At 44.8% G+C, this 24186-nt stretch overlaps 1 protein-coding gene across 3 annotated transcripts; it reads left to right on the top strand.

Moving 5' to 3' along the window:
• Positions 1–2303: 2303 nt before the first annotated feature.
• Positions 2304–17991, top strand: PLEKHB2 (pleckstrin homology domain containing B2). Of its 3 annotated transcripts, none has more exons than XM_038146000.1 (8): positions 2304–2707; positions 5926–5973; positions 6586–6738; positions 7512–7614; positions 8497–8536; positions 10656–10745; positions 11855–11969; positions 13962–17991. In XM_038146000.1, the coding sequence occupies exons 2-8, from the start codon at positions 5937–5939 to the stop codon at positions 14096–14098; spliced, it is 675 nt and encodes a 224-aa protein (XP_038001928.1). In that variant the 5' UTR covers positions 2304–2707; positions 5926–5936; the 3' UTR covers positions 14099–17991. The 3 variants fall into 3 exon arrangements, with proteins under 3 accessions (XP_038001928.1, XP_038001930.1, XP_038001929.1); XM_038146002.1 differs by lacking the exon at positions 2304–2707 and adding an exon at positions 2722–2803; XM_038146001.1 differs by lacking the exon at positions 2304–2707 and adding an exon at positions 5646–5817.
• The last annotated feature ends 6195 nt before the right edge of the window (positions 17992–24186 follow it).

The raw sequence follows: 24186 nt of genomic DNA on the forward strand, positions 1-24186 counted from the left end.
TTCTCACCTACTGCCTAACTACTTTCAAGTTGCCCATAACCTTCATATTTAAGCTTTGAAACACTAATAAATAATAACCACATAACCCTTTTGGAGTCCTAGTTCTTTGAATTCCTTATTCAGGTGTTCTCCAGCAGCAGCTCTCCTGATCTTTTTGTTGCAAGCAGGGATCTTTGGTTGAATAATAGTTCTCTTGATTTTACTACTTCTCATTTCATTACCTTGTATGCAATGCTGATTCTGGGAAAATAAAATAGCCTGATTGAGCATGTGTTAGTTGTAATATTAATAGCATTAATTATAATACTTAATAATGCTGGCATGTATTTTGTTTGAAATACTTTTTCTTAATGCAAATGTATATTCTGCTTGGTTTAGAGTCTAATTATATTTTATGAATCAAAGTATGAAATTTGAAATTCAAATTTCAGCTGAAGACCCTCAAATGACTGTGAGAATTCAAATGCTTATGTTGGTGGCAGTCAAAATTTAGCATGTATTGAAGAGATGTATTATGTCAGCTGCATTATGACAAAGATTTAGAAGTCACATATGGCTCAATTTTTCCAAATCCATTTTCCCAAACAGCAATTTCTTAGGTGTTTAGAAATTTAATTTGCCAATTCAATTTTAACTGGTATGTTGTAACTACAATGGGGAAGTTGAACTTCAGCCTTGGTTGCTTTGATTTAGGACAAGAATGGGAGTAAAAAACCCAGGGTTTGGTAAGTCTTTAACATTCCAAACATATTTTCAAAATTATTAGTCAGGGATGAATCTTACATCATGCTTTGGAAGTTAGCAGACTGACAGTGCAATTATGAACAGGCTGAACATTTGAACAAAAGCCTTCACTTTCACACTTCACTGGCAAATGGCTCAAAAAGAAATCCCTAGTTGCAATAGTATTCACCAAAATATTCTAGTTCTTTTGCTCAGGGTATTAATACTCAGGTCTTCAGCTCTGCAGCACAGCTAATTAGAAACTCACTGATCAAAGTTTCCTCAGCAAATGAGGAACCCAGCATGTTTAATTCAAAAGATCTCAGAATGATAAGGCTGAGAGATGTTTGCATGTGTTTCCAGCATATGCTTGGGTTGCTGGCAGACTGAAGATCTGATCTTTCCTGCATCTGTGCCTCTGTCCTGCTCCCTCAGATGGGATTTGTGTGGCACTCACTTCCTGTGACTGGGTTCACAGCCCTGCCTGACTTGCCAGGGAGGGTACAGGACTGGACATGGTCCCAGACAGTTCCAAAACAAACTCTTGATGCTCTGCACCCATGGAGATAATTCAACCAGGAAACACCTGACAGTTGCCTGAGGAAGTTTAAAATGGTTTTAAACCTAATATGAAATCTAGAGTTTTATATGAACCAGACAGCCAATGCTTTGAACTCGTGCAAAAAAGGCAGCTGTCCCCTCGTGACTGTTCCAGTGCAGGATCTCCTGAATTCCCAATCCTTGAGAGGAATATTTTTCATTCCAGAAGAAAACTGCTCCCTCCCCCGGTGTAAAGGCTGTCGTGCCTTCCACTACTAACCTAATATCCCCCATTTCTGAAAATACTTTTTCAGCAATGAAAGATGACAGTTTTAGCCTCTGAGAAAGGACTCCTACATAAATAGAATTTGACCTACACAAATCTCATTTACTGGTGTTTTCTGAAACCTGTTCTGTTCACAGATAGATGATCTCTTTTTATCCCTCCTGTTCTGCATACACCACTTTTCTGGTCCTTTAGAGATACATGAAGGCAAAGGCCACACTACAGCCTTGAAGTACAGGGCCACAGGCTTTCTCTGTAATTTCTAGCTAGAACTGCTGTTGTGCCCAAGAAGAGATAAGAGATGGGTAGGAGGAATTTGAGGAGCTTGTTGACAGATTGAGTGAAATTGTATCTATGATGAATATTATTTCTGTATTATCTAGGCTTAAAGAGATTGATTGAAGCAAACAAATTAATGATTTTTTTTTCTTTTTACTTACAGTTGTTATAATAGTGGTATTCCCTCCTAGACTGCTAGAATGAGCCTGGGAAAAGTTCTAATAGGAAATCCCATCAATCAGGGGAAATATTACATCTCCATAAGAGGTTGTTTTCATTTTCCAGAGTAACCATCTCATAGATTATGCGTTGGAAATGGAAACTCAATTTGAATGATGGAGCTAATTAGCCGCTGGTACGGTGCATTGCCCATAGGTGCCGGCGTGCGGGCAGCACTGGTCCCCAGCAGAGCGCAGAGCTGCCGCGCAAGCCCGGCCCGGGCGCGGCTGCTGGCTGCCTGATGTAACAGGTCACAGAGCAGCCGGCCTCTCCTGGCCTCCGGGACTTGCGGGGCTGCCCGAACAAAGCACCTGCCACTCTCTGTTGCGGTTCCGTAGCGTGAGATCAGAAACTGTGGAAGAAAAGAAAAAGCCTGTGAAAAGACACACTTAGCGCCGTGAGGCTGCCACTGTGCCAGCCGCCGGCGCGGGCAGGAGGCGATGGATTTAAAGGGCCGGGAAAGCTCGTGTGGCGCCGGGGGAAGGCATTAACAGAGCGGGGTTGCTGTCCCGGCGCACGCTTTCCCAGCGCACCGAGCGCCCTGCGGCCGCGGCGGCGGCTCCGTGCGGGCGGCGGGCCGGGCGGCGCGGCTGACGTCAGGACGGGGCTGGCGCTGCCCGCGGGCGGAGCGGGGCCGGCGGCGGGCGCGGGCAGAGGCAGGTATGGCCGGCGGCTAGGCTGGGGCAGGGCCGGCGGGGAAGGGGCCAAGGCGGCTCGGCTCCACGGGGCGGCTTGACCGCCGCCAGCCCCGCCAAGGTCAGCGGGGCGCAAACCCGGCCGGAGCAGCGCCGGGACCCGGCTGTCGGCGGCGGGGAGGGCGAGACGCGGCTCTCGGGGCAGGCCAGCCCAGGCCGCCGCTCGGCGGAGCCGGCGGGGACAGAGCGGAGCCGCCGCCGTACCCCGGCGGGCTGGGACTGCCGTGGGGCTGTCCTGGTGGGAGCGAGCACCGCCCGGGCAGGGCTGAGACGGAGCCGCGGCCCCGCGAGCGCCGGGAGCTGGCTCGGAGAGCACAGACAGCTCCCGGGAAAAGGGCCTGCGCAACTGGGCCGGAGCCAGGCGGCTCCAGAAATAGAAAACTTGCGCTGTTGGGAGCGGGGGGGGCCGGACAGGGTTACGTTTGAACACTGTACTTCTGTACTCTACCCAAGCACGGGGACTAAAGTAACCTGGGGAGTCTGCGGGCACTGCTGCTCACCGCCGGCTCAGCTCCAGAGATGCCGCTGGTGTCTGAGCCCTCTCGATCTACACGGATTGCAGGATCGGGCCCACTGCTAGCTCAACTGCAGTACTCAAAATTGCTCCAGTGATTACAAGCTGCAGGGAGAAACACTTGTTTTATTTTAAAGTGTGTTTTATCAAGAAGGGGACTTGAACAGACTGTTGGATATTCCACGTTATATTCCATGCAGAAAACTGCTGTTCCAGGTAGCAGAAAGGAATTGTCCCACTCCTTTGCTGCATCTACTTCTAACTCGAGTTCACTGTAGAGTGCTACTACTCTTAGATTTTAGCCACCAAAACACTTTTATTCATATTTGTTATAAATTAATTTATCTTTGTTTAAGCCCCATTTTTCATGTTGGTGGCACTGGGCTAGTTTAATAAGCCAATACTATTCAGATGCAGCTGGTCTTGCTAGGCTATCTTCTAGCTCTGCAAATACACTTTTAAACACCATGTGGGTGGACTGTGAATACTGTATAGGACTTCAAATGAGCCCTTGTGCTTAAAAAGGACAAGGAAGAATATCTTACTGTTTTTGTACCTCCTACTTTAAGTGCTGACAGATTTTTCTGTGTGATTTCTTGCTCTCTCTCCAGAGCTGACGTTTTGGGCACTTAAACTCTGAATTGGGAAAGGGTATTTGCTGCCTCTGAGGTTACATGCAAGGTGCTGTACAGCTGCTGAAGCCCCATTTGCTGTTGTAGCTTTAGACAGCTCTGAGACATTCTGAATGTGAGACTTTGTGAGCTGTTCTGTAATCACAGGCAAAACTTAATTTGTCAAGAGAGAGGTTTTCTTATTTGGTTCTTCCCTTTTTGTGTCTAAGTTAAATCTAATTATGCTATTGTGTAACAGAGTTGGTTTAAAGGTAACAACAACATTCCATGGCCTAGTCTAACACTTGCAGCAGAACTGAAGTTCATGCAAATTCATTTTTGGCTTGTAGACCAGGAAACAGCCTCCAGAAATAGTGATTTCACCTTATTGGGCAAACTGGAAGACATGGAAACACCATTAGAGACACTCATTGCTGTGAAAATGGAGAGCAAGTTGACTGTTGCCTTGTAAAGGAGAATCAAGGGGAGAGAAGCCTGTGTTGGGGTTGTGGCAGAATGAGCCTCAGGTCCTTTGTACTGCTTGGTTACTTTGGAAGAATTTGCCTCTATTTCTGGAGCTCTCTCTCTGTATAGGGGTGACAAGAGCATGCTCAGACCCCAGAGCAGGACAGGAGTCTGACACTCCCTTTCCGAAGTGGGCTCTCAGCAGAATCTTTCTTTTCCCAGCAAGCTGGTACAAAAATCAAGAATAAGAGGTTTATCCTGGGGTTCAGACTTTACCTGCAGGTGGTTCTCACCATCATATCCAAGCTATTTCCAAGCAGGATGTGGCATTCCTTAAATATGAAATCCTGATGGTTATAATCTTGTGTGCTACAGTATTTGCCCAGTAGTCTGAAGAGGACACAGCTACAAGTAATATCCATTACATCAGGAAACAGATGGATGCTTAGTAACTTCATATTTTACTAGAAGATTACAAAACACTTCTTTTTCTCCCTTCTCCTTAGCTTTAAACACATTCTGCTGAGGTTTGTATGGGAAGAGTTCCTCTGTCTATCAAATCTACTGTGCCACCTTTCACCCCCTCATGGCCCCCCACTTTATGCTACTACAAGTAGAATGTTATTTGTTAGGTTTCAGTATTGTTTCTGTCTCTCATTTTGTCTCTCATATCTGTCTCTCTTACAGGCCCCACAAATAATTTCTAAAAAGCAGCCTTCTCAGGGGAGGCTTAAAATGCTTCTGTTCTTCCTTTTCTAGTTCAATTGCATCCAGATGGTTGAGTTTTTATAATCTCTTTTAAAACAATAATCAGAACACCATTAGGCTATAAAATAAAACCTCATTTTCCAATATATCCCATGTTTGATGTCTTTTTTCAGCATGGTCGTAAACCAGATTGCAGTGGCCGAGTACTTAATGTCACGTGTGATAGCTTGAATTTAACACGGAGTCCTTGCCATGCTATTTCAAGCTTCATTTAAAAGCTGAGGAGAACTGAGAATCTTACTTTATGGGCTCATCTTTTCTTACTTTAATTCTTAGAGTGAGCTAGTGATGATTTGAAAGAAATACAAGTCTTAAAAACAGCTTTCTCCTTCCTGTTTAAAGTGTTTCAGCTTTTGTTTTGACTGGACTTTGAGCCAGTGAACAAAAAATATAGAAGAGGAAGTACAGAAAAAAAAAAAAAGGAGGCAGGTAGAAGTGCTTGGTAACTTGAGACTGCTCAATACAGGATGTACACGTATGCAGAGAGAAGGACTTTAAAGGAACTGCTGGTGAGTCAGGAAGCAGTCATTGCAGTCTGTCTCTTCCCCATTTTCTAAGAGCAGCAGCTGCAGGGTTTTGTTTGCCAGTTAAACATCAAGGTGGTCTCTGACAGTCACGGTGGATCACAGCAGTTGCACATTTGTTATGTCCTACACCACCAGTTGTGCTTACTGAGTATCTTCAGCTGGGATCTGCTGTGTCTGCGACGTGAACTGGGTACACGCACCTCTAATTGATGTACTGAGATGCCTCTCTCGAATGTATTATTGTGAAATACTGAAAACTGCTTTTCTCCCCCCTTCCCCTTCCTCTTCTGTCCAATAGATTAAGCAACAATGGCATTTGTGAAAAGCGGATGGCTGCTCCGGCAAAGTAAGTCACGGGTCTTTCTCTTCCTTCTCTCCCTGTTCACTTGGATTTCTTCAGAAAACATCAGAGCAGCTGATGTTGGAGTAATTCCCAGGTTTTCTTAAAACAAGTAGTTCTGTGGGTTGTTTTTTTTGGGTTTTTTACTTTAAGGACACGTCACATAATGACATGTCATGACAGCATTCCCATGTGACCTTTGGGTGCTCCAGTGGGAAACAGGATATAAACACATCTGAGATATCTGACTGGCATTCATCCTCAGATGCTGCTCTGTAATTAGTGCTGTATAAATGGGGACTTGGAAACTTTACCTGATACCTTAACTTAGTGTCTTTCAATTAATCATGCCCTCTGCTTGTTCCTGCAGCAAGTTAGAACTCAAGCATCAGGTCATGCACTTAAAATAAGACCAGTTTTGCTTTGAATTCTAGATGAAATATGGCACCCAATTCTCTGATGTTCCCAAGTGGGGATGTTGTAATACAGGATTTTACTTGGCACTTTGGAATGTTGTTTGGGGCAACTGTGAAGGATTTCTTGGTTTATTTTGTACTAACTTCAGGACAGAAATATTTCCCGATATGTGCCCTCAAAAGAGACTGTCTGATTTTTAAGGTACTATTTTACGGCGTTGGAAGAAGAACTGGTTTGATCTGTGGTCTGATGGCCGCTTAATATTCTACGATGATCAAAGTCGCCATGATCTAGAAGATAAAATCCACATGCGAGTCCACTGCATCAACCTCAGAGTGGGGAACGAATGTCGAGGTAATAATGAAACCTTCAGGATTTGTGTATCCAGAGATTCTTTACAACTTCAGTGCCTGCCCAGCATACCACGTACAGCACTACTGCAGATGTAAACGTGTCCAAAGTGTGTGCAACTTCACTGGTCTTGAATCTCCCACCTTTCAAAAAAACTCAACCCCACCAACTCCTAAATTGCTTTAGAGATACCCAGGATGTGGTATCACCATGTGATAGGTTAGGTTAGGGTTTGATACTCCCTGTTAAAACTCAGTAAGGACAGTGTGCCATGCATGCAGGAGGATGGGATGTTTCCAGCAGGACTGTGTGTCTGATACTGAGTGTTCCTGGTGTAACCACAGTGCTGGCTGGACAGAGAGGCACGGCTAGAAATGGGAAACCTCAACAGATGTTTTTCCTAAGTTCACTTCTGGCATTTGTTAGTGCTCCACTTGGTGCTGACACAAGGGAAGGACACAAGTGGTGGAGAGTACCATTCCTAAGTATGGATTAGTTCTGCTGTGGTGGAGAGTACCATTCCTAAGTATGGATTAGTTCTGCTGTGAGACACTTGCATTTTGTAGGAAAGGTGTTCAGATTTGCTTACTTTCAGGACACTCTGGAGAGTAAGAACATGTTATTTCCTTCTGGGGTTCGTTCTGATGATGTGGAAGGCAGCTACAATTGCTCCTGGTTTATTTTGTCCAGACTTGCTTAAACTGACTCCCTTCTTGTACATGTGCTCATGTAATGCTGTTTATACTTCATAACTCATGTCTGTTTTTCTCACTCAGATTTCCAGCCTCCAGAGGGGAAGCAGAGAGACTGTTTACTGCAGATTGTTTGCCGTGATGGGAAGACAGTCAACCTCTGTGCAGAGAGTGCAGATGACTGCCTGTAAGACAGCCAGAGAATAATAGTTTTGCTGCTTCTCCCTCTTTTATCCCTCTTTATCTCCCTCCCTAGTTATTTTCTTCCCTTCTAACTTTCAGAGAAATGTTTTAATAAAGTTTTCCAGCAGGTTATCAGTGACAAAAAACCCAATATATCTCCTAGAAGTTGTCTAGCTCATGCAAAGTAACTGCAAGTTAAGTCACTGAAAACACTGAAGGGTGAGGAGGAGTAGAAGAATCTGATTAATATGATTAATGCAAGACTTGTTCAACAGATTTTTAAAAATTTTTTGCCATTCTTCAAGAGCACATGATGTGGCATCAGCCCAAGGACATCCCAGTAGCAATAGGGGGAATATTCTACTATTGTGAATTCTCAGCTGAGCTGGGCAGTGTAGAATTAGATAACTTCTGTGACCACTGTTTGCCAAGAAGTGTGTTCCATGGAGTATGCTCCCAGCCCTGTGGCAGGGCAGGAGCTGGGTGAGGTGTTCCTGCCTCCTGGGAACAGCAGTAACAGCAAGGCCCCTCTGTAGATGAGCTGTTCTGCTGGGGTGCATCCCTTCCCATTACCTCATCCTAAGCATGACTGCATATTTCCTACCTCTTGTGCTTGCAGCAAGGACCTCCAAAACTGCAGCCATTCCTCCTCTTGTTCCTCCTTGTTCTTTCTCAGCTCTGTAAAGAAAGTAATTATTTCTTAGTCTTGGTGTAACACTTTGGTGCACTCATTTGAGTGTCTCATTAGGCTTTGACACATGCAGTACCTAAAACTCTGCTCCTGCAGTACCTCTAGTTGCTAACCTTGTTTGTTTCATTGACCTGAAAGAAAAAGGTGGCATTAATTTTTATCAGTGTTCCACTAACCAATGGGGTTTTTTTGCAGGGCATGGAAAATTGCTCTCCAGGATGCCAGAACAAACACCGTGAGTGTCCTACCTAGACTTTATAGTGATAGAGAAGCAGCACATCAGTGTTCTGTGTGGTCCAGCAGATGAGTTCTGAAATCATGTTCCATCCTTCTCTGCTACAGAAAAACAGGGTCATGAGCATGATAGTAAAGCGTTTGGGTTGGGAGAAGAATGATTCTTTGGATTGCAAACACATCCTAGCAGCCAAGTCCAGGCAAATACATGCTGTGTGGAAAATAATTATTTTAAGGAATGATTTCTCTGGGTGGAACTGAATGTTTGGAAAGCTGGTCTGTGGGCACTGAGGCTGTGGCCAACAAGCAAATCTTCTGCAACCAGCAAAAATGAACTTTTCACTCCTAGTGTTTGTTGCCTCCCAGGTGGGTGCAGTGCTAAAGGAAGCTTACTACACAGCAGCTGTTTGTTAATGTAGATCCATCCCACTGTGGGATGCTTCTTGGCAGAAACATGGGGAAGAGTGAGATACCTGGAGGGGAGTGCAGGCATGCTGAGGAGGAGTGTATTACCTCTGCATTTTCTGCAATTTGTTTTTCCTTTAAACTGCCTTCCAGAGTACTCTGCAGCACTAGCTTTCCTTGGATGACTAGGCTGAACCAACCCAAGGTGTTTCTGTTCCAGGGAAAATGATGTGTTTTGTAGAAGCTTATCTCAGTTTCTGATGGGTCACATTAACATTGCCACTGTACTGGGGCATCTGTCAGATACTTAGATTTGTACTTGTCATGGCAAAACTACCCCAGACACGAGTACCTCTGACTGCAGCCATGCTGCACTGCCTGTGGCCTTAAATGAGTAGTGAGAGATTTGTCCTCATGCAGAGGACACAACACTCGTGGTCTGTCTGCTCTAGTTTTAGAGGATTTATCTCACCTGTGTGTGAGATGGTGGCCCCTGGTTTCAGGAAATGGGAACTGCTGTTTTCATGCCTCTGACACTGCTGCCAGCCTTGATAGATGGCTCAGAATGTGGCAGCTCTGACCTTGGTCAGCCAAGGCAGACCCCAAGGCTACTCAAAGTAGAGCAGGTAGCCCTCTACTCAAGTAGATACATAAATTAACATCTTCCAAAGCTATTAAAGGTGTCTAACGAGGACTTGGACTAACTGGGGAAGTGGGTTTGAGTCTGTAGGTGTGTGACACACTTTTCAAAAACTCCAAGCATGCAGCAGTGCCTCCTAACTTCACTGGAATAGCAGGGTGATCACCTTAGCTTTGAGAACTGTATCATTTACAGGTGTTTGCAGGCTTGTGCATCGCTTGTACAGAGATCCCTGTGGCAGGGCAGAACACATTTACTGCTGAGATGTGAGCAGATTTCTCAGGTGATGGAAATACCACTTCATACAGTATTTTAACAGTGTTTCAAGCAATCCTTAGAATCTTCACCATGAGTTTGACTTGGGATGTAACCATATTATGTCCTCAAATGCCATGATTTCATCGGTCCAAGAGATAATACATTTGCTGTTGATTTATTAAAATGTTCTCTTGTCAATTAAAGAAAGGGAGCTGGCTTTTGCCTTGGAAAAAGGATTAAGAGCATCACTGTAGATTTTGGATATTAGGGGAAAGAATACAAAGATAGTGTAAGAAATCTTAATTGTCTTTGAGAACTTATTCTAAATGGACTCAAGTGTTACCACCTCTTGACTACTAAAGTGGTACCACTTTTGGCTACTGCATTTGTTTCCTTTTCCTGCTTCTGCAGAACTTGGTGATAACACTCTAGGGTGCCAGGAAGCAGCCAGCTTAGTTGTGAAGATTTCTTTACCTGAAGACAGAAAATGAACAGGAGGGTAATTTCTAAATCTGAGGCTCTGGAATGGTGGAAGGAGCCACGGTGCTTGCATGTACACATTTCCCTGTCTGTGGCACACACAGAGGGAAGAATTTGATGGCTCCTTTCTGTGGCTGATCAGGAATTTGTATTCTCCCAGGTCTAGTCTCCAGGTACTTTTTTTCTGCAGCCTTTACAAGGTACTCACTGCTTTCTTAAAACGCAGTGTGGCTAAAGGTTACTTTCTCTTTGGGGTCATTAAGTTTTAATACTTAGACTGCTCTAACTGTCTGTCAGTAGGAACAGGTGATAACTGCTCTCTATCCTTGGTGTTTAGGGCTACGTGGGATCTGATGTGATGTATGATGAGACAGCCATTTCCTCAGCCCCTCCTCCCTACACAGCTTATGCCACACCATCACCTGAGGTAAGAGTTGCAGTCAGGAAGCATCAACATGAGTGAGGCAGCAGGAGCAGCCTCCTTCAAGCACTCACAAAGTGCTGCATTGTACTCTTACACCCAGCTTTAAAGCTTTTACAGCAGCAGAGGGTAAGGCACTATCAGCCTATTGGTGCTCTTATTTGAGCTGGATTCCTTTGAAAGGGATGAGGCACTTTTGGTTGGGAGGTGTATGAAGAGGTGGCTGCTCAGTGAACTTGAAAAATACAGCTTCTGAGAGACAGGGCAGAATTTATTTGGCTGATCTTCAAATATATTGGTTGTGCAGCTTCTAACATAAGGAGATGTAACTACACTTTGATGTTGTGCAAGCACTGGAAAGGTGTAAGATCAGGAGTTTTAGAAACAGGGTGTAGTGACTGGAGCTGCCACTTTTAACACCTAAGGGTTTTGTTGTACCAAGATGTCACAGCAACACAGTAACTCTAGTTCCTGGATACACAGTTCTTTTGCAGTGAAGGAGCAGCTTTGGGACCAAACCAGGATATATTGGGGACTTCTGGATGTGCTTAGCGACGTGCAGTAATATGTGAGGGATAGTTTGGAGCACTATTGCTTGTTGCACTATCTGCTCCAGCCTCTCACTCTTGTTAAGAATGAGTTGTGGTGGAAGCTTTCTCTGTGCAGCCTCCTCTTTTGGAGAAAAAAAATTCTTCTAAAGCATACAGCTCTAGAGCATTTGTCTCTAATCTGACATTTGCTTGTAGCATACCCTCTTGGAGGGCTGGCTGGAGTATTTTGGGATTGGCTGCTGCCTTCCTGGCACTTCTGAGCTCCCCAGAGAGCTGTTGTTGGCATGAGGGCAGAGAGGAGAAGCTGGCAGGGTTGCTGTGCCTCTGCCTGATGATCCAGGCCCTGCCTCTGCCGTTGCCAGTCGAGGAAAGGAAGAGAGCAAATGCTGCTTAGGAGCGCCTTCTTTTTCAAGCAGCTGTTCTGAATCCATTCCAGGGAGTACATTGTCTGTAGCAGCACATCGTGGATACTTTAGTGAAAGAAATGAAGGCAAATTGAACAGTGTGCTTGCTAGGATCCATAGCAGAGTGTACTTGTGTAACAGCCCTTTTTAATTTCCCCAGGTTTATGGCTATGGCTATGATCAGTACAATGGTGCCTACCCCCCGGTGGGCCCTCAGATCTTCTATGCCTCCAATGGACAAGCTTATGCTCTGCCCTATCAGTATCCATACCAAGGTAATCAGCCACATCCTCCACCTTCCCACAGAAGCTATTTGAGTCAATCCTTCTGGCTTTAGCTCTATTAATCCTTTACCAGCCACCACTCCTGCACGCAGAGAAAGAAACCTGACCTGGAACTGGAAGCCAGTCCACTCACCCTTTCACAACAAAGGGACTGCAGTGAAATTGCCATTAAGGGATTTAACCTTCCCAATGTGATCTCAGCGTAGTTACATTGCTCCCTTTGAAGCATAAAGAACTCTAACTACAGCATGTTTTCTAAGGAAAGATACAAGACCCAGGAGAAAATGTGATTTTGTGATTAGGTCCTTCATCTTGGGCATTAATGGAGCTTTTCATTCATCTGCTGCTCTTAAACCTAGTTTAATTATTTAAACACAAGTTTCAAAGGTAAATCCACTCCCAGAACAAGGTTGTAGCTGGTTCCTTACCATGTGCTGGAATTGCTGTAATTGCAGCATTTCAGCCACATGAAATCTCCTGTTGCTCTGTTCAGGTTTGTATAGCTTTAAATCTCAAAAACACGAAGCAAAGAGTAAAATTGTAGGGTGTGCTTTTAATCATAGTCCTCTTAATTTAGGATTAGTTTTGCACAGAGCCCCAGTCCTACAGAACTGGTGCTTTAGAGTTGTATGGTAATAAAAATAAGAAAACTAATTGTTTATGATCTGACTCTGCAAATAAGAATCTCTACTGAGAATATTTTATTTCAGTTTTGAGGGGTATTTTGTTTTCCATTTGACATTTTTCAGGTTATTTCACTTGCCTTTTCCATTTTTTGTTATAAGGGAGGTGCGTCAGCCTTTAAAGTTTTTAAAGGTTTCTTCATGTAAGTTACTGAAGTCCTAAGATACAGATGATATATATTCAAACACAGAGGAATGTGCTCTTGGTTCTGAAAAGCAGTAGCTTTTAAAAACCCAAGAACTGTTGTTAAATACTTCCAGCAGGCCAAACCCATATGATAACAATGCAGCAGCAAACTCCCCTGAACAGTGTGCAAGTGTGTTAAGATACTGGTTACTGGTTGGGCATAGTAACCAAGGCTCAATGTTTTCCTTCACCAGAGTCACTGCAACTAAACCTTAGAGTTCGGATTCACCACAGCATCTCACTTAACTCCTGTACCTTCAGCTCCATTGCTCATTCTCTGCAGTGACATAGTCCTTCTCAGGGGGGAGAGTCATGCACTGTTGAGAGTCAATGAAAGCCTTTCCTAGTTATATTTAGTTGGATTACTTAAGAATCTGTTACAAAACACCATTGTGGGATTTTCAAGGATAATTAATCTCCCTGAAATGTCTGGAAGGGAAACCAGTACTGTTGTGTTTGCTTTGCAGCTAGGAGCTGAATCAGAAAACATGACAGGGGAAACTGTTACAAGTCTGTTACAGAGCAGGGGTTAGTCGGTGGCATCTTGAGTCCAAGGTTAATTTCTTACTACTGGCCAATCTTCATCTGAACAGAAATGTAGCGGCTGTCACCACCCCACAGATCAATCCAGGATGTGAAGGCTGAATTGCAGTAGGCGGTAAATGTAAATAACTGATGCACAGTTTCAGACAAATGACTGGCTTGAGACCTGCCAAAGATTTTTTCAGGGGGAGTGGGTAAGGGGGAAGAATGAAACTATTTGCCTTAACTTCAAGGCTGAATCAATTTTTACACTAATTTCTTACACTAAATCCACAAAGTGAATACAAGTAAGTTCTTTGCAGAACAGTGTTCACTTTTACATTTGTGATGAGTTTTCCTCGCAAATATTAAGCTGTTACAGGGCTAGAAGTGTTGCTAGGATTGCCCTTGGATTTAATTAATGTGGAGGCTGAATCCAAAGCAGAAATGTATTCTACCTGTGCACCTGACAAAATATTAGTAATCATTTGAAGAAAGAAGGTGAAAGAACGGCCTGTTTTGAAATTGCAGTGTATGGTATTAAGATGCACATTTCTTTTCCCCTCCTCACAACAACCTCTTACTTCCTAGGACCTTATGGGCAGCCTCCTGCAAACCACGTCATCATCCGAGAGCGTTACCGTGACAGCGATGGAGACCTTGCACTGGGCATGCTGGCTGGAGCAGCAACTGGAATGGCTCTGGGATCACTCTTTTGGGTCTTCTAAATTACCCTTTCCTTATCTCTGTAGTTCCAAACCCCTTTATTGTGTGCAATAATCTATTGGCAATGTTGTTTACTGTTAAACTTTGAAAAATGCAATAGTTATTTTTCAGTAGTGACATCTTAATAACTGATTCTTAACTGTCTTAATGAGAGTTTAAAGGCACCATTTAGTTAAGTGGTTGGAAATGGCATGTGCTGCTCTTGAATTCTGGTCTGATGTTCAGAATTATAAGGATCAATATGAGCACCAGTGTCACGTGGTAGCAGTCACCTGCTTTATGAACAGACTGTTATTATAAACACCATCAGAAAAAAGTGGTTTTTTTGGGGGAGGGGTCTAAGATCTAGTTCAAATAAGAGGTTAACAGGAGTCCTGCATTAGTGTACATATACTACTGGCTTTTAAACATTCCCTGGAAAAACATAGAGCTCAGCAGAGATTCCTTGGCATTAGACAGTCTGCCATGCTTGAGGAGTTTTTTTTGTTTTCAGACTTGCCTGCAGATGGTAGTGTGTTTTCTTAGGTGCAGCCCTGTACCTTCCTCTCACACCATCCAGGTGAACTTGTCTCTGAGAATGTATGAGCATACCACAAGAAGCAGCAGCACTCCTCAATTCTTTTATTCTCTCAGAAATGTGAATGACCAGTGGCAAGGAAGAGCAGTGTTTGTTGTTCTAGCTCCCTCTTTGTCCTGGATGACTCTTCTGTGGTCAGATGGAAGTCCTGGATCTTTAGCTTTGTAGATGTCTGCAGAACAGCAGTCTCAGACACTGCAGCAGCTGCATTGTTAGGAGCCAGCCATTGTCTCTGCTCCTTACTGCCATGGCTCTGCAGAGGCTGCAGGAGGCAAAGCCCTTGCTCTGTTGGGCCTGCCAGCCCCTCTGCAGGCAGGAACAGGAGGGGAGAGACAAGCAACTCAAGTAGACCTTGCACACAGGCACTTTGATATCAGCTGCCTTGCCAGGGCTAGGATAAGATGCCTGCCTCTTAGCCACCAAGGTTTGCTGAACCAGGTTCCTTATTTGCAACTAATTTTGAGCACAGCTGAGTCTGGGTTTGTTGTATGTACATTTCCCCCTCACATTCAGCAGGTCTCCTCTTCCCTCCGTGACTTGTTGAGGAAAACACTCCAAGGAACCTGTCTGGCTTTGCTTGTATGTGTGGTTTCTCTACAGTGTGCTGTCCCCTGGAGTGCAGCTGTTTTGTGTGTTACATGGCCTGTTCTAATCCATGCTGAGCTGTGCTTGGCAGAGAAAGAAAGCTCTGAAAAGATGCATGGGCTTTCTTGTTCAGGTAAATGAGGCAGGGTGCCCAAGTTGAGTTCTTATAGTAAGAGGACTTAGTTTTATACTTCCACTTTTAGCTTCCTGTATTCATATACTGTTTTAATGTTAAGTCTTACTTATGCTTCCATTTAGAAGAAAGTTAATTTCCTCATGGTTCACAGGGTTTCATGTCAGGAAAGATGAAAATAGATGAGAACTTGCACCCATTTAAATTTAGCTGAAGTCCCAATCTTATTCACTTCATCCTAAAATTCTCTTGGCTCTGTCCTACTTATTTAAGCAATAGAGGTCCTACCCAAAAGAGTTTGGGTAGCAGCCAGGGGAAGCAGTAGGCTTTCATGAGCCTTAGGACTAACTCAACCAAGTGGAATCACTGGAAGTAAACAGACAGATGTCATTGTGGCTGCTTTACTAAGAGTGGCCTAATCCAGGGAAGGTAAACTGCTTTCAGGAGGCTGGATCTGAGTTGTGCATCAGTGTGCAAGCATGTTCTTTCACAGGTTAACACAAGCTGCACGTGTTCTGCCAGTCAGATGTACTGAAAGGACATTCTGGAAGTGCAAAAGAGTACTAAAGTGAAAGTTTCCTATTGCTAGTCCAAACCAAAAGAAATTGCAGTACACTACTGAAGCTCTCTTAGACACCTTGAGGTCAGAAAGGGATGGAATGTAAGTGGACAAACATGTCTGCCCTTTTAAAAAGCCCTTTAAGAAGTGAATTTGATTACAGGTCTATCCTGCTGTCTGGTTTGTGCTTTGCAATAGTGAGTTCTGCAGAATACCTCCATCTCCTCTTTTTCCTCTGTGATTCTTAACTTGTAAGGAGTAGGGGAGAATAAGACCACTGGACATCATATGATTTTTTTTTTAATTTCCTAATGATTGGAAAAGGATAACAAAAAGTGAATCAGCTGAGTTTTTGTTTTGGTTTGGGCTTTTTGTTTTCAGAAGAGTGGTTAGTCACAGCAGGGGAACATGTCTTTTGTGTTTTCAGGAGATAACTCTGTCTAGGTCCCTAGTTTCTTCAAGTGAAGTATATAAAATAAAGATTGTTGATTGCAAAACATTCCTGGATTGAAATTCAAAAGAAATTATCTTTTTAAAAGTTCAAATTGAAGTAATTCTCCATTAAGAAAATAACCTTACACTTCTCAATGGAAAAACACGCTACAAATTGAAGCCAAAGATTGTAGTTTCAGCTTGGAAACAATAGGCTGCTTTTGTACAAAAATAATGAACTATTATCTATCTCAGAAGCAGAGGCATTTAGAACCTAGAAAGCCAGTATACAAACTTGTGCTAGAGCCTGAAATCAAGAGCACAGTTATCTCCCTGCAGGTGCTTGTAGCCTTTCTGATCTCACTGCAGAGACAGAAGTGGCAACATCCTGGTGCACAAAGCAGCAGCATGGGGATTGCCACCTGAAGACCCTGGTTGTTGAAGCTCAGGCTTGCTTCCTGAAGACATGCTCGTGTCTCCTTTTGCTCAGAACAGAGCAGAGCTTTGGGCAGATGTACAGGAATGTCTGGCTGGATGCACAGTTGTGACTCAGCAGTCTTTCTCTGTGCTTCATGTATCTGCAGGTGGTGTGGGTGCTGCTGTGAGCTGAAGGAGATGGGATCTGGGGCTTGGAGGGACAGCCATGCCAGGTTCTGCAGACTACTGATACCATAGTGGTGGGAAAAGGCAGCAGGGGTGGCAAGATAATTTTCCAAGCAGATTGAAATGATGGTTTGTTTCTGAACGGTGCTATTCATGACTATAATTCCAGTTATATTTGCATAGTACTCAACAGTACACATTCCTGCTTTGGGCCCAATACTTAAGCCCCCTAAAGCTATGGAAGGTTCACAGGTACCAGAGTGGCACTGTTTTTGTGCAGTGTACACTGTCAGAGAAGGATAAATCTGTTGTACAGCTGTGCCAGTCTATTCAGAATTGAGGAGATTCGAGTCCAGATGTTCACCTGGGATTTTTACTTTTGGGCTCGCAGTTATGGACAGCTGGACAGAGCCAGGCTTCCTGAGAGCGGGGTGGGAATGCTCAGCTCTCTGAAAAGCCTGACCTCAATAAAGAGGTCAACCAAAGTTATTCTTAATAACATGTGAAAACATAGCTGTTGACTCCTTTTGCATGAATTTGAGGGAGAGCCAGTCTCTTCCAGTGAGTGGGTAAAGGTTTATGGACTAGGGACTAGGGAGGAGGGGGTGGGCAGAGTTTCTGTACAGAACAACTGCACTGACTTCCAGCAGACACACCTCCCCCGGTGCTGAAGCACATTCTGAACAGTGTTCAGATGGAGCTACCCTGCATGTCATCCAACCCTGGCTTACTTTGTTCTTCAGTGAAGATTCAGTAGGTGATGGAACCAGCTACGCAAGTGGAGTGGAGGAGAAAATTCATAACCCATGTTCCTCAGATGTGTTTGTGCTTTTCCTCCTCAGCCTAAGACTGTGTAAGTCATGGAGGGTAGCATGCAACAAGTTTCCCCTCCAGAACCTTTATGTTCTTGTGCACTCCCTGTCTTTACTGCAGCTTTTACTGTATGTTCTCATTCTCATTAATTTATAGCAAAATAACCATAGCAATAAAAGTCATATTTAGTGTATTTTTTTTTTGTCTTGACATGTTTATTAGCCTTTATTCAACACTTCTCATTTAGCTGGAGTGCAGACAGATCAGGCTGACATACCTTGGGCATCTCAGTTACCATTTAATGAGCGTGATGTAAGGTCTGTGAAATCGGCAAAGTAACTCCACACTAACACCACTATACCAAGATTAGAATTAAGACCTATTTCCTTCTAATGGAGTTGAAGGCTTTGACTCAGAAGTGCTTAATCTTGCATATATGCAACATTGATCCAGATTTACCATTTGACATTGTGTTATCAACAGATTTGTACTGTTTAGTGTTAGACTAAGCTGCTTGGAGCACAGACGTTGCTCTGGGCAAAATGCTACTGGTTGCTGTATTGGTATTTCCTGTTTATGAATTGCTTCAGAGCAGTTGGGTACAATCAATAAGTTTGCTTTGACAAAGACACTAAATGACCACAGCTAGGTCTGCCTCCTAAAGGCAGACAATCTTGCATGTTTGCAGGAAATTAAACTTCTAGTCCAAAGGACCACAGTACATTTTATAAAACAGTATCCCTGCTTTGTGCACATTTTGTTTTTCCTGCTGAGGGGTGGTGGGTTTTTAGTCTCCAAACTGGGGAAGGAATGAAAACAAAACTGCTATTTCAACCCATCAGCTAATGTCAGAGTATGCTTTCCTCCACAGCACGCTATGTTGACTGTGCCTGTTTTGTCAGTCAGCAGTTCCATATGATGCATTTACTAGCACATCATGTATACTTAACTTGTACTAAAATTCTCTGCACCAGAACAAGTTAGGGAACTAGATTTGCTGTGCAAGGCTTAGCAGCTCCATACCTTCCTGAGCTTCCAACAGCTTAGAGAATGGGCTTTGCCTCTGCTCCTGCATTCCCTCTCCTCTTTGTGACTGCAAAATGCCACTGCCATAATTAACTTGCGTTGTATTCCTAAAAGCACCTGTATATGTCCCTCTCTCCCGTTGCAGTTCTACTGCACTGCATTGCAGTGAGCTCAATGTTCCCTGAATTTCAGTGGAGCTGAGTGTCCCTCCCACCCCGTATGCTGTGAGCAGTCCCTAACCACAAACCAGAGCTGGTCCCAGCTGGCTGGCACAGACCCAGCTGGTTTGGAGCCTCCCAGGTGCCACAGAGCATCTCACTGGGTTTCACAGCTTTTGATGCATCTCTAAAAGGCTTCAGGACTTACAGAACACATAAAACCTCCAGTGTATCTGCATTAACAATTTCAAGTTTAAGAGCCATGTGATGATTTTTAAGGTGCAGGTTGGGAAATTTCAGACCAACAATGCTGAGCTTAACCTGACTGGCTATGGTGGAAGCAATACTGATTCTACCCAATCCTCCATGTACTTTATGTACCAAGATTAGCCATGCAGTTTGCAAAGTATGACAGGTAAAGTCAAAAAGAGTGACCCCTGATAAGTCCCCTGAGCTTTCTGGAGCCAGGTGCATGGGGGCTGAGGTGAGCTTACCCCAAGCAGCAGCATCATCTCCTGCCCACTATCAGCTGTGCCCCTGGATGCTCCCAGCCAGCAGGCCACAGCCACCTCCCAGGTTTGGAAGTCAGCAGAAAGTCCTGTACCTGAGTCCTGTACCCTTCCTGAGCTCATGAACGGCACCAAGCTGATTGGGACTGTTGATCAGCTGGAGGGCAGGAAGGCTCTGCAGAGGGATCTGGACAGGTTAGATCCATCAACTGAGACCAACTGTATGAGGTTCAATAAGGTGAAGTGCCAAGTTCTGCTTTAGCCCCTGCAGCACAACAGGCTGGGGACAGAGTGGCTGGAAAGCGGCCCAGAGGAAAAGGCCCTGGGGGTGCTGGTCAATAGTGGCTGAACATGAGCCCAGGTGTGCCCAGGTGGCCAAGAAGACCAAAGGCACCTGGCCTGTATCAGCAATGGTGTGGGCAGCAGGACCAGGGCCGTGATGAGGCCACACCTCGTGTGCCGTGTCCCATCCCGGGCCCCTCAATTCAGGAAGGACATTGGGGTGCTGGAACCAGTCCAGAGAGGGGAATGGAGCTGGGGAAGGGGCTGGAGCAAGCACAAGTCCTGTGAGAGCAGCTGAAGGTGTTCAGGCTGGAGAAAAGGAAGCTCAGGGGGGACCTTATGGCTCTCTATGAGGTTGTAGCCGGGTGGGGGCCGGCCCTCAGGGAACAAGGGGCAGCATGAGAGAACATCGCCTTAAACTGTGCTGGAGGTTCAGACTGGACATTAGGAGGAATTTTGTTTTTCAGAAAGGGTGATTAGCCATTGGAACGGGCTTCGCAGGCAGGTGGCGGAGAGCCGGTGTGTGAGGCGTGTGAGGACACAGACGGCTCCGGCAGCCGCGCTCCCCTCACGCGGCTCCGCCCGTAGATGGCGCCGCGGCCCCGGCGATGGCGGCGCTGGGCCCGGCCCTGCCCGGCGAGACTGCGCAGCGGGGCCGGCCGCGGGCAGCACAACCCGCGGGGGTGCGCAGCCTTTCCAAGCCGCCTGCCGATCAAAGGCAGTTTTTCGTGGGAATGCTCAGGCACACGAATGTAATGAAAGGCATTTCCATGCCACATTTCCATGCTCAAATCCCGAGCTGCTTCAGCTGAAGAGCTGTTTATGATAAAGTGACGGCGTTTTTCTCTTGCTGGAGGTGAGGGGGTACTTGGGCCGTCCTGCCTGTTCTGCCAGGCTAGCAGATGGCAGGTCCGAGCTTTGGGCAGCCCCCAGGCTCGGGGCCGCCCGGAGCGGCCCCCAAACAGGAACAGCCCCCCAAAAAACAGGAGCAGCCCCAAAAAACCAGGAGCAGCCTGCCAAAAAACAGGAGCAGCCCACCAAAAGACAGGAGCAGCCCCAAAAGACAGGAGCAGCCCCCAAACAGGAGCAGCCCCCAAAAAACAGGAGCAGCCCACCAATAAACAGGAGCAGCCCCCAACAGGAGCAGCCCCCGACCAAACAGGAGCAGCCCCCATCCAAACAGGAGCAGCCCCCATCCAAACAGGAGCAGCCCCGCGGCGCTGGGCAGATGCTGGCAGGCCTTGAGCATCCTGGCAGGGGCTGCTGGCAGAGCGCAGAGGTGAAGGAAAGCTGGTGATTGATGATCGGGGATCTGGCTTTTCCCTACCTGTATTTAACAAGGGAAGATGGGCTAGGAGCCCTGGCCTGGGATTAGGATGCTCTGGGTCAGTTTTCTTAGCTCTGTCACAGGCGGTTTGTGTGATGTTGGGAAGAGCCACTTTACATTGTCACATCTCACTTTTCACTTCCCCAAAAGAGAGACAGCGATGCAAAAGGAACAGACAAGTTCATGGAAAGCTGTAAGCTGTTCCACTCTGTGCATGTACTGAGGACACAGCAATATCAGCCTGGGCTGACATTTTCAGAGGCCTTTGATATGATCATAAAGAACAAAAATTAATAGGGTTTAAATTAGAAACAGCCTAGAATACAGAGGGCAAGGTCTGGCAATTCAAGAACAGCACCATGTTTCTTTACACACAGAATATATGACATGAGGGCTGGAAGAGATTTTAACCCTTCCTGATCTGAAGCAGGCTCAGCTCCATCACCTTACAGCACTTGCAGGAAACCCAGAAGCCCAAGCCCCAGTGTGGTCCATGGTGCACAACCTCCTCCTGATGTAGTCAGACAGGGCCAGCAACACTGAGCATTATTCCAAGGCAGGGAAGGAAAAGTAAAGAAACAGAATTGTCTTTAGACAGATATTTTTAAAAGGAAATGCTAAATTTCAATTCATGTTTCAAGCTCACTTTATCTATCTAGACAGGAGGGATCGATTTAGAAAGTGCCTCCCTTCAATTCACAGCAGCATAAGCAACATCAGCATTTCACTGGTTTTTATCATTCAAACTGCCACCAAGCACAGCAGATGGAGATGCAACTGTGTCATTCACATCAGACCATGCATGACTCTGAGTACATTAATTGATTGTCTGGAACTTGAGTCTTTACAGTACTTTATGTGCTTTTGCAATAACTGGCTGACAAAGGGGAAAAGGGAGACACAGTTGTTCTTTAACTACCCTGAAAAATACTAAGTTCACCATTTCACTACCAGATGTGCAAGTTCAGTATAATGCCATGGGATGGCATGTGGTTTGTACTGAACCTGCACGTGCAGGCTGATGAGAGCCCTGAAGAAAACACATCCAGGAAAAGATCCCTCCCACCAGTATAGGACAGTTTGCCTGGATCTAGAACAAATCCCAGTCCTAATTTCTCAATCAGCTGCTCAGCATCACAAACCACTTGCAATTTCTGCATGCCTCAGTTTGTAAATGTGACTTAGACATCTCCCAGTCCCAATAAAGTTCCTGTTTCCAGGAACATGATGTGCATATAGTCTTTCCAGACTGGTTCTGGCCCTTCTTACACCTTCATCATTAAATCTAGGCAATGCTTTCAATCTCAAATTTGGATGGCTGAGAAATAATCAGGAAAAGAACCCTGGCTTCCTATACTCCTTCATAACTTTTCTGAAAAATGTTTGATCACCCCAGCATCATTTTTCCCCCCAAAACTTTTATTGAAAGATTATTCCCAAAGTTCACACCACAGTATCCTGCTGAGTTAAAGGAAAATTGTACATGTACAGACCAGAAGAATCCTCTTGAGTCAATCAATAGCTATATTTCTGACTGTTTTAAAACCAATTGTTTCAGATGTCACTATTCCAAACCAGGTTTTGTCCTGATCAATACCTCTGACAGCTGTTCAGATAACCTACCAGTGGAACTAATTGCTGATAAAGCTATGCACCTATGCTCAGTCAGGCTAAGATATGTTTTCCTTATGTAATTGCAATAGAAAACCTCACATTCAACCCATGCATGCAAAGCACAACTACTTTCTGGGATGAGCATATTTCAGTTTAGCAGAAAAATCATACTTTGGTGCTTTCTTTGTCCTCACCACAAAAACAAAATCCAGAAATATTTTCATTATTTCAGCTCTGTCAGTGTGCTAAATTGTAGGCATGGAAATAACTGCATTGATCTGAGTGGCTTGTGCTGTGCATCTTGAAATTCTTGTGTTGCTGGACAGGACAACAGTTTTCTAAAAACACAAAGCTCCCACTAATACATTAGTAATTTGTGGGGGAAGTGGGGGAAACTCTTCAAAATGCTGGGTTTGTCAATATGTGGTGCAAAAGAGGCCAAAATCTGCACCAGTATAAATAAGCAGAACACTAATGAACTCCCATGCCAGCCCACTCCCTGATTTTACAGCTAATGAAGACTCCCAAAGAGCCATTTTAAGTTAAGGAGATTCCTGTGCCATTAACAAACCAGTGTGCTTCTCCCTTCATCAGAATTATTACCAAATGTTTCAGAAGTGACCCAATCTTGTGTTTTACAGGGGCATCAATATACTCCTGCATGCACAGAATCCTCCACAGATGTTGCAGCACACTGCACCATACTTCAGTGGCACAGGGGGAAAGGAAGAAGTACAGAGTTGTGATAGATTGTTACAGACACTGTGGGCAGGAGGGAGAAATCTTGGTTATTATTATATTCCTGATGCCTTAGGATTTTAGCTGTTATATTTTTCAAGTGTATAAGTCTAAAACTGTCTGAAACTGTTAACTGTCTTCACATTTTGGTCAGACAAAGCAATCCCTCTAGCCCTTAAGTTCAAGGACACCCTACAGCCTCAGGCATCAAAAGAACAAACAAAAGTGAATTGGGAGGGAGCAAACTGGGGGTAAATGACTTCACTACCTGAAGCTGTAATTGGAGGATTAACCCCTGATATGTAAATGGATCAAACTTATAATTGTCTGAAAAACTGGTGCTCATTGTCTATCTTGGGTGTAGCCTCTGGGAGGCTTCTGACTGCCCAAGATGAACCTGTTTGAAGGCCTTTAATAAACACCCACTTTATTCTCTTAATCCTGTCTAGCCTCTGTTCTAGGTGGCCACTCCAAGGCATCATCCCAGTAAACCTGAGTAAATGAGACACAGTGGAGCAACTGTGAAGTTCCAAATATTGCTGGTATATAAGCACTTGCAAGAGCATTTTAGTTGAGATCTCACTGCAGATGAAAGCCTACTGAAAGCCTACTAAAACTGACCACATGAATATCCAGACCAGAGCAGATTAGCTTTTCTGTGGAATGTTCTCAAAGGACAGCTCTCATGAGGACCTCACCTGCATTTCCTCTGAAATGGACCTCTTGAAGGAGGA

The sequence above is a fragment of the Motacilla alba genome, chromosome 9, assembly GCF_015832195.1.
Source record: "Motacilla alba alba isolate MOTALB_02 chromosome 9, Motacilla_alba_V1.0_pri, whole genome shotgun sequence".
Taxonomy (NCBI): domain Eukaryota; kingdom Metazoa; phylum Chordata; class Aves; order Passeriformes; family Motacillidae; genus Motacilla; species Motacilla alba.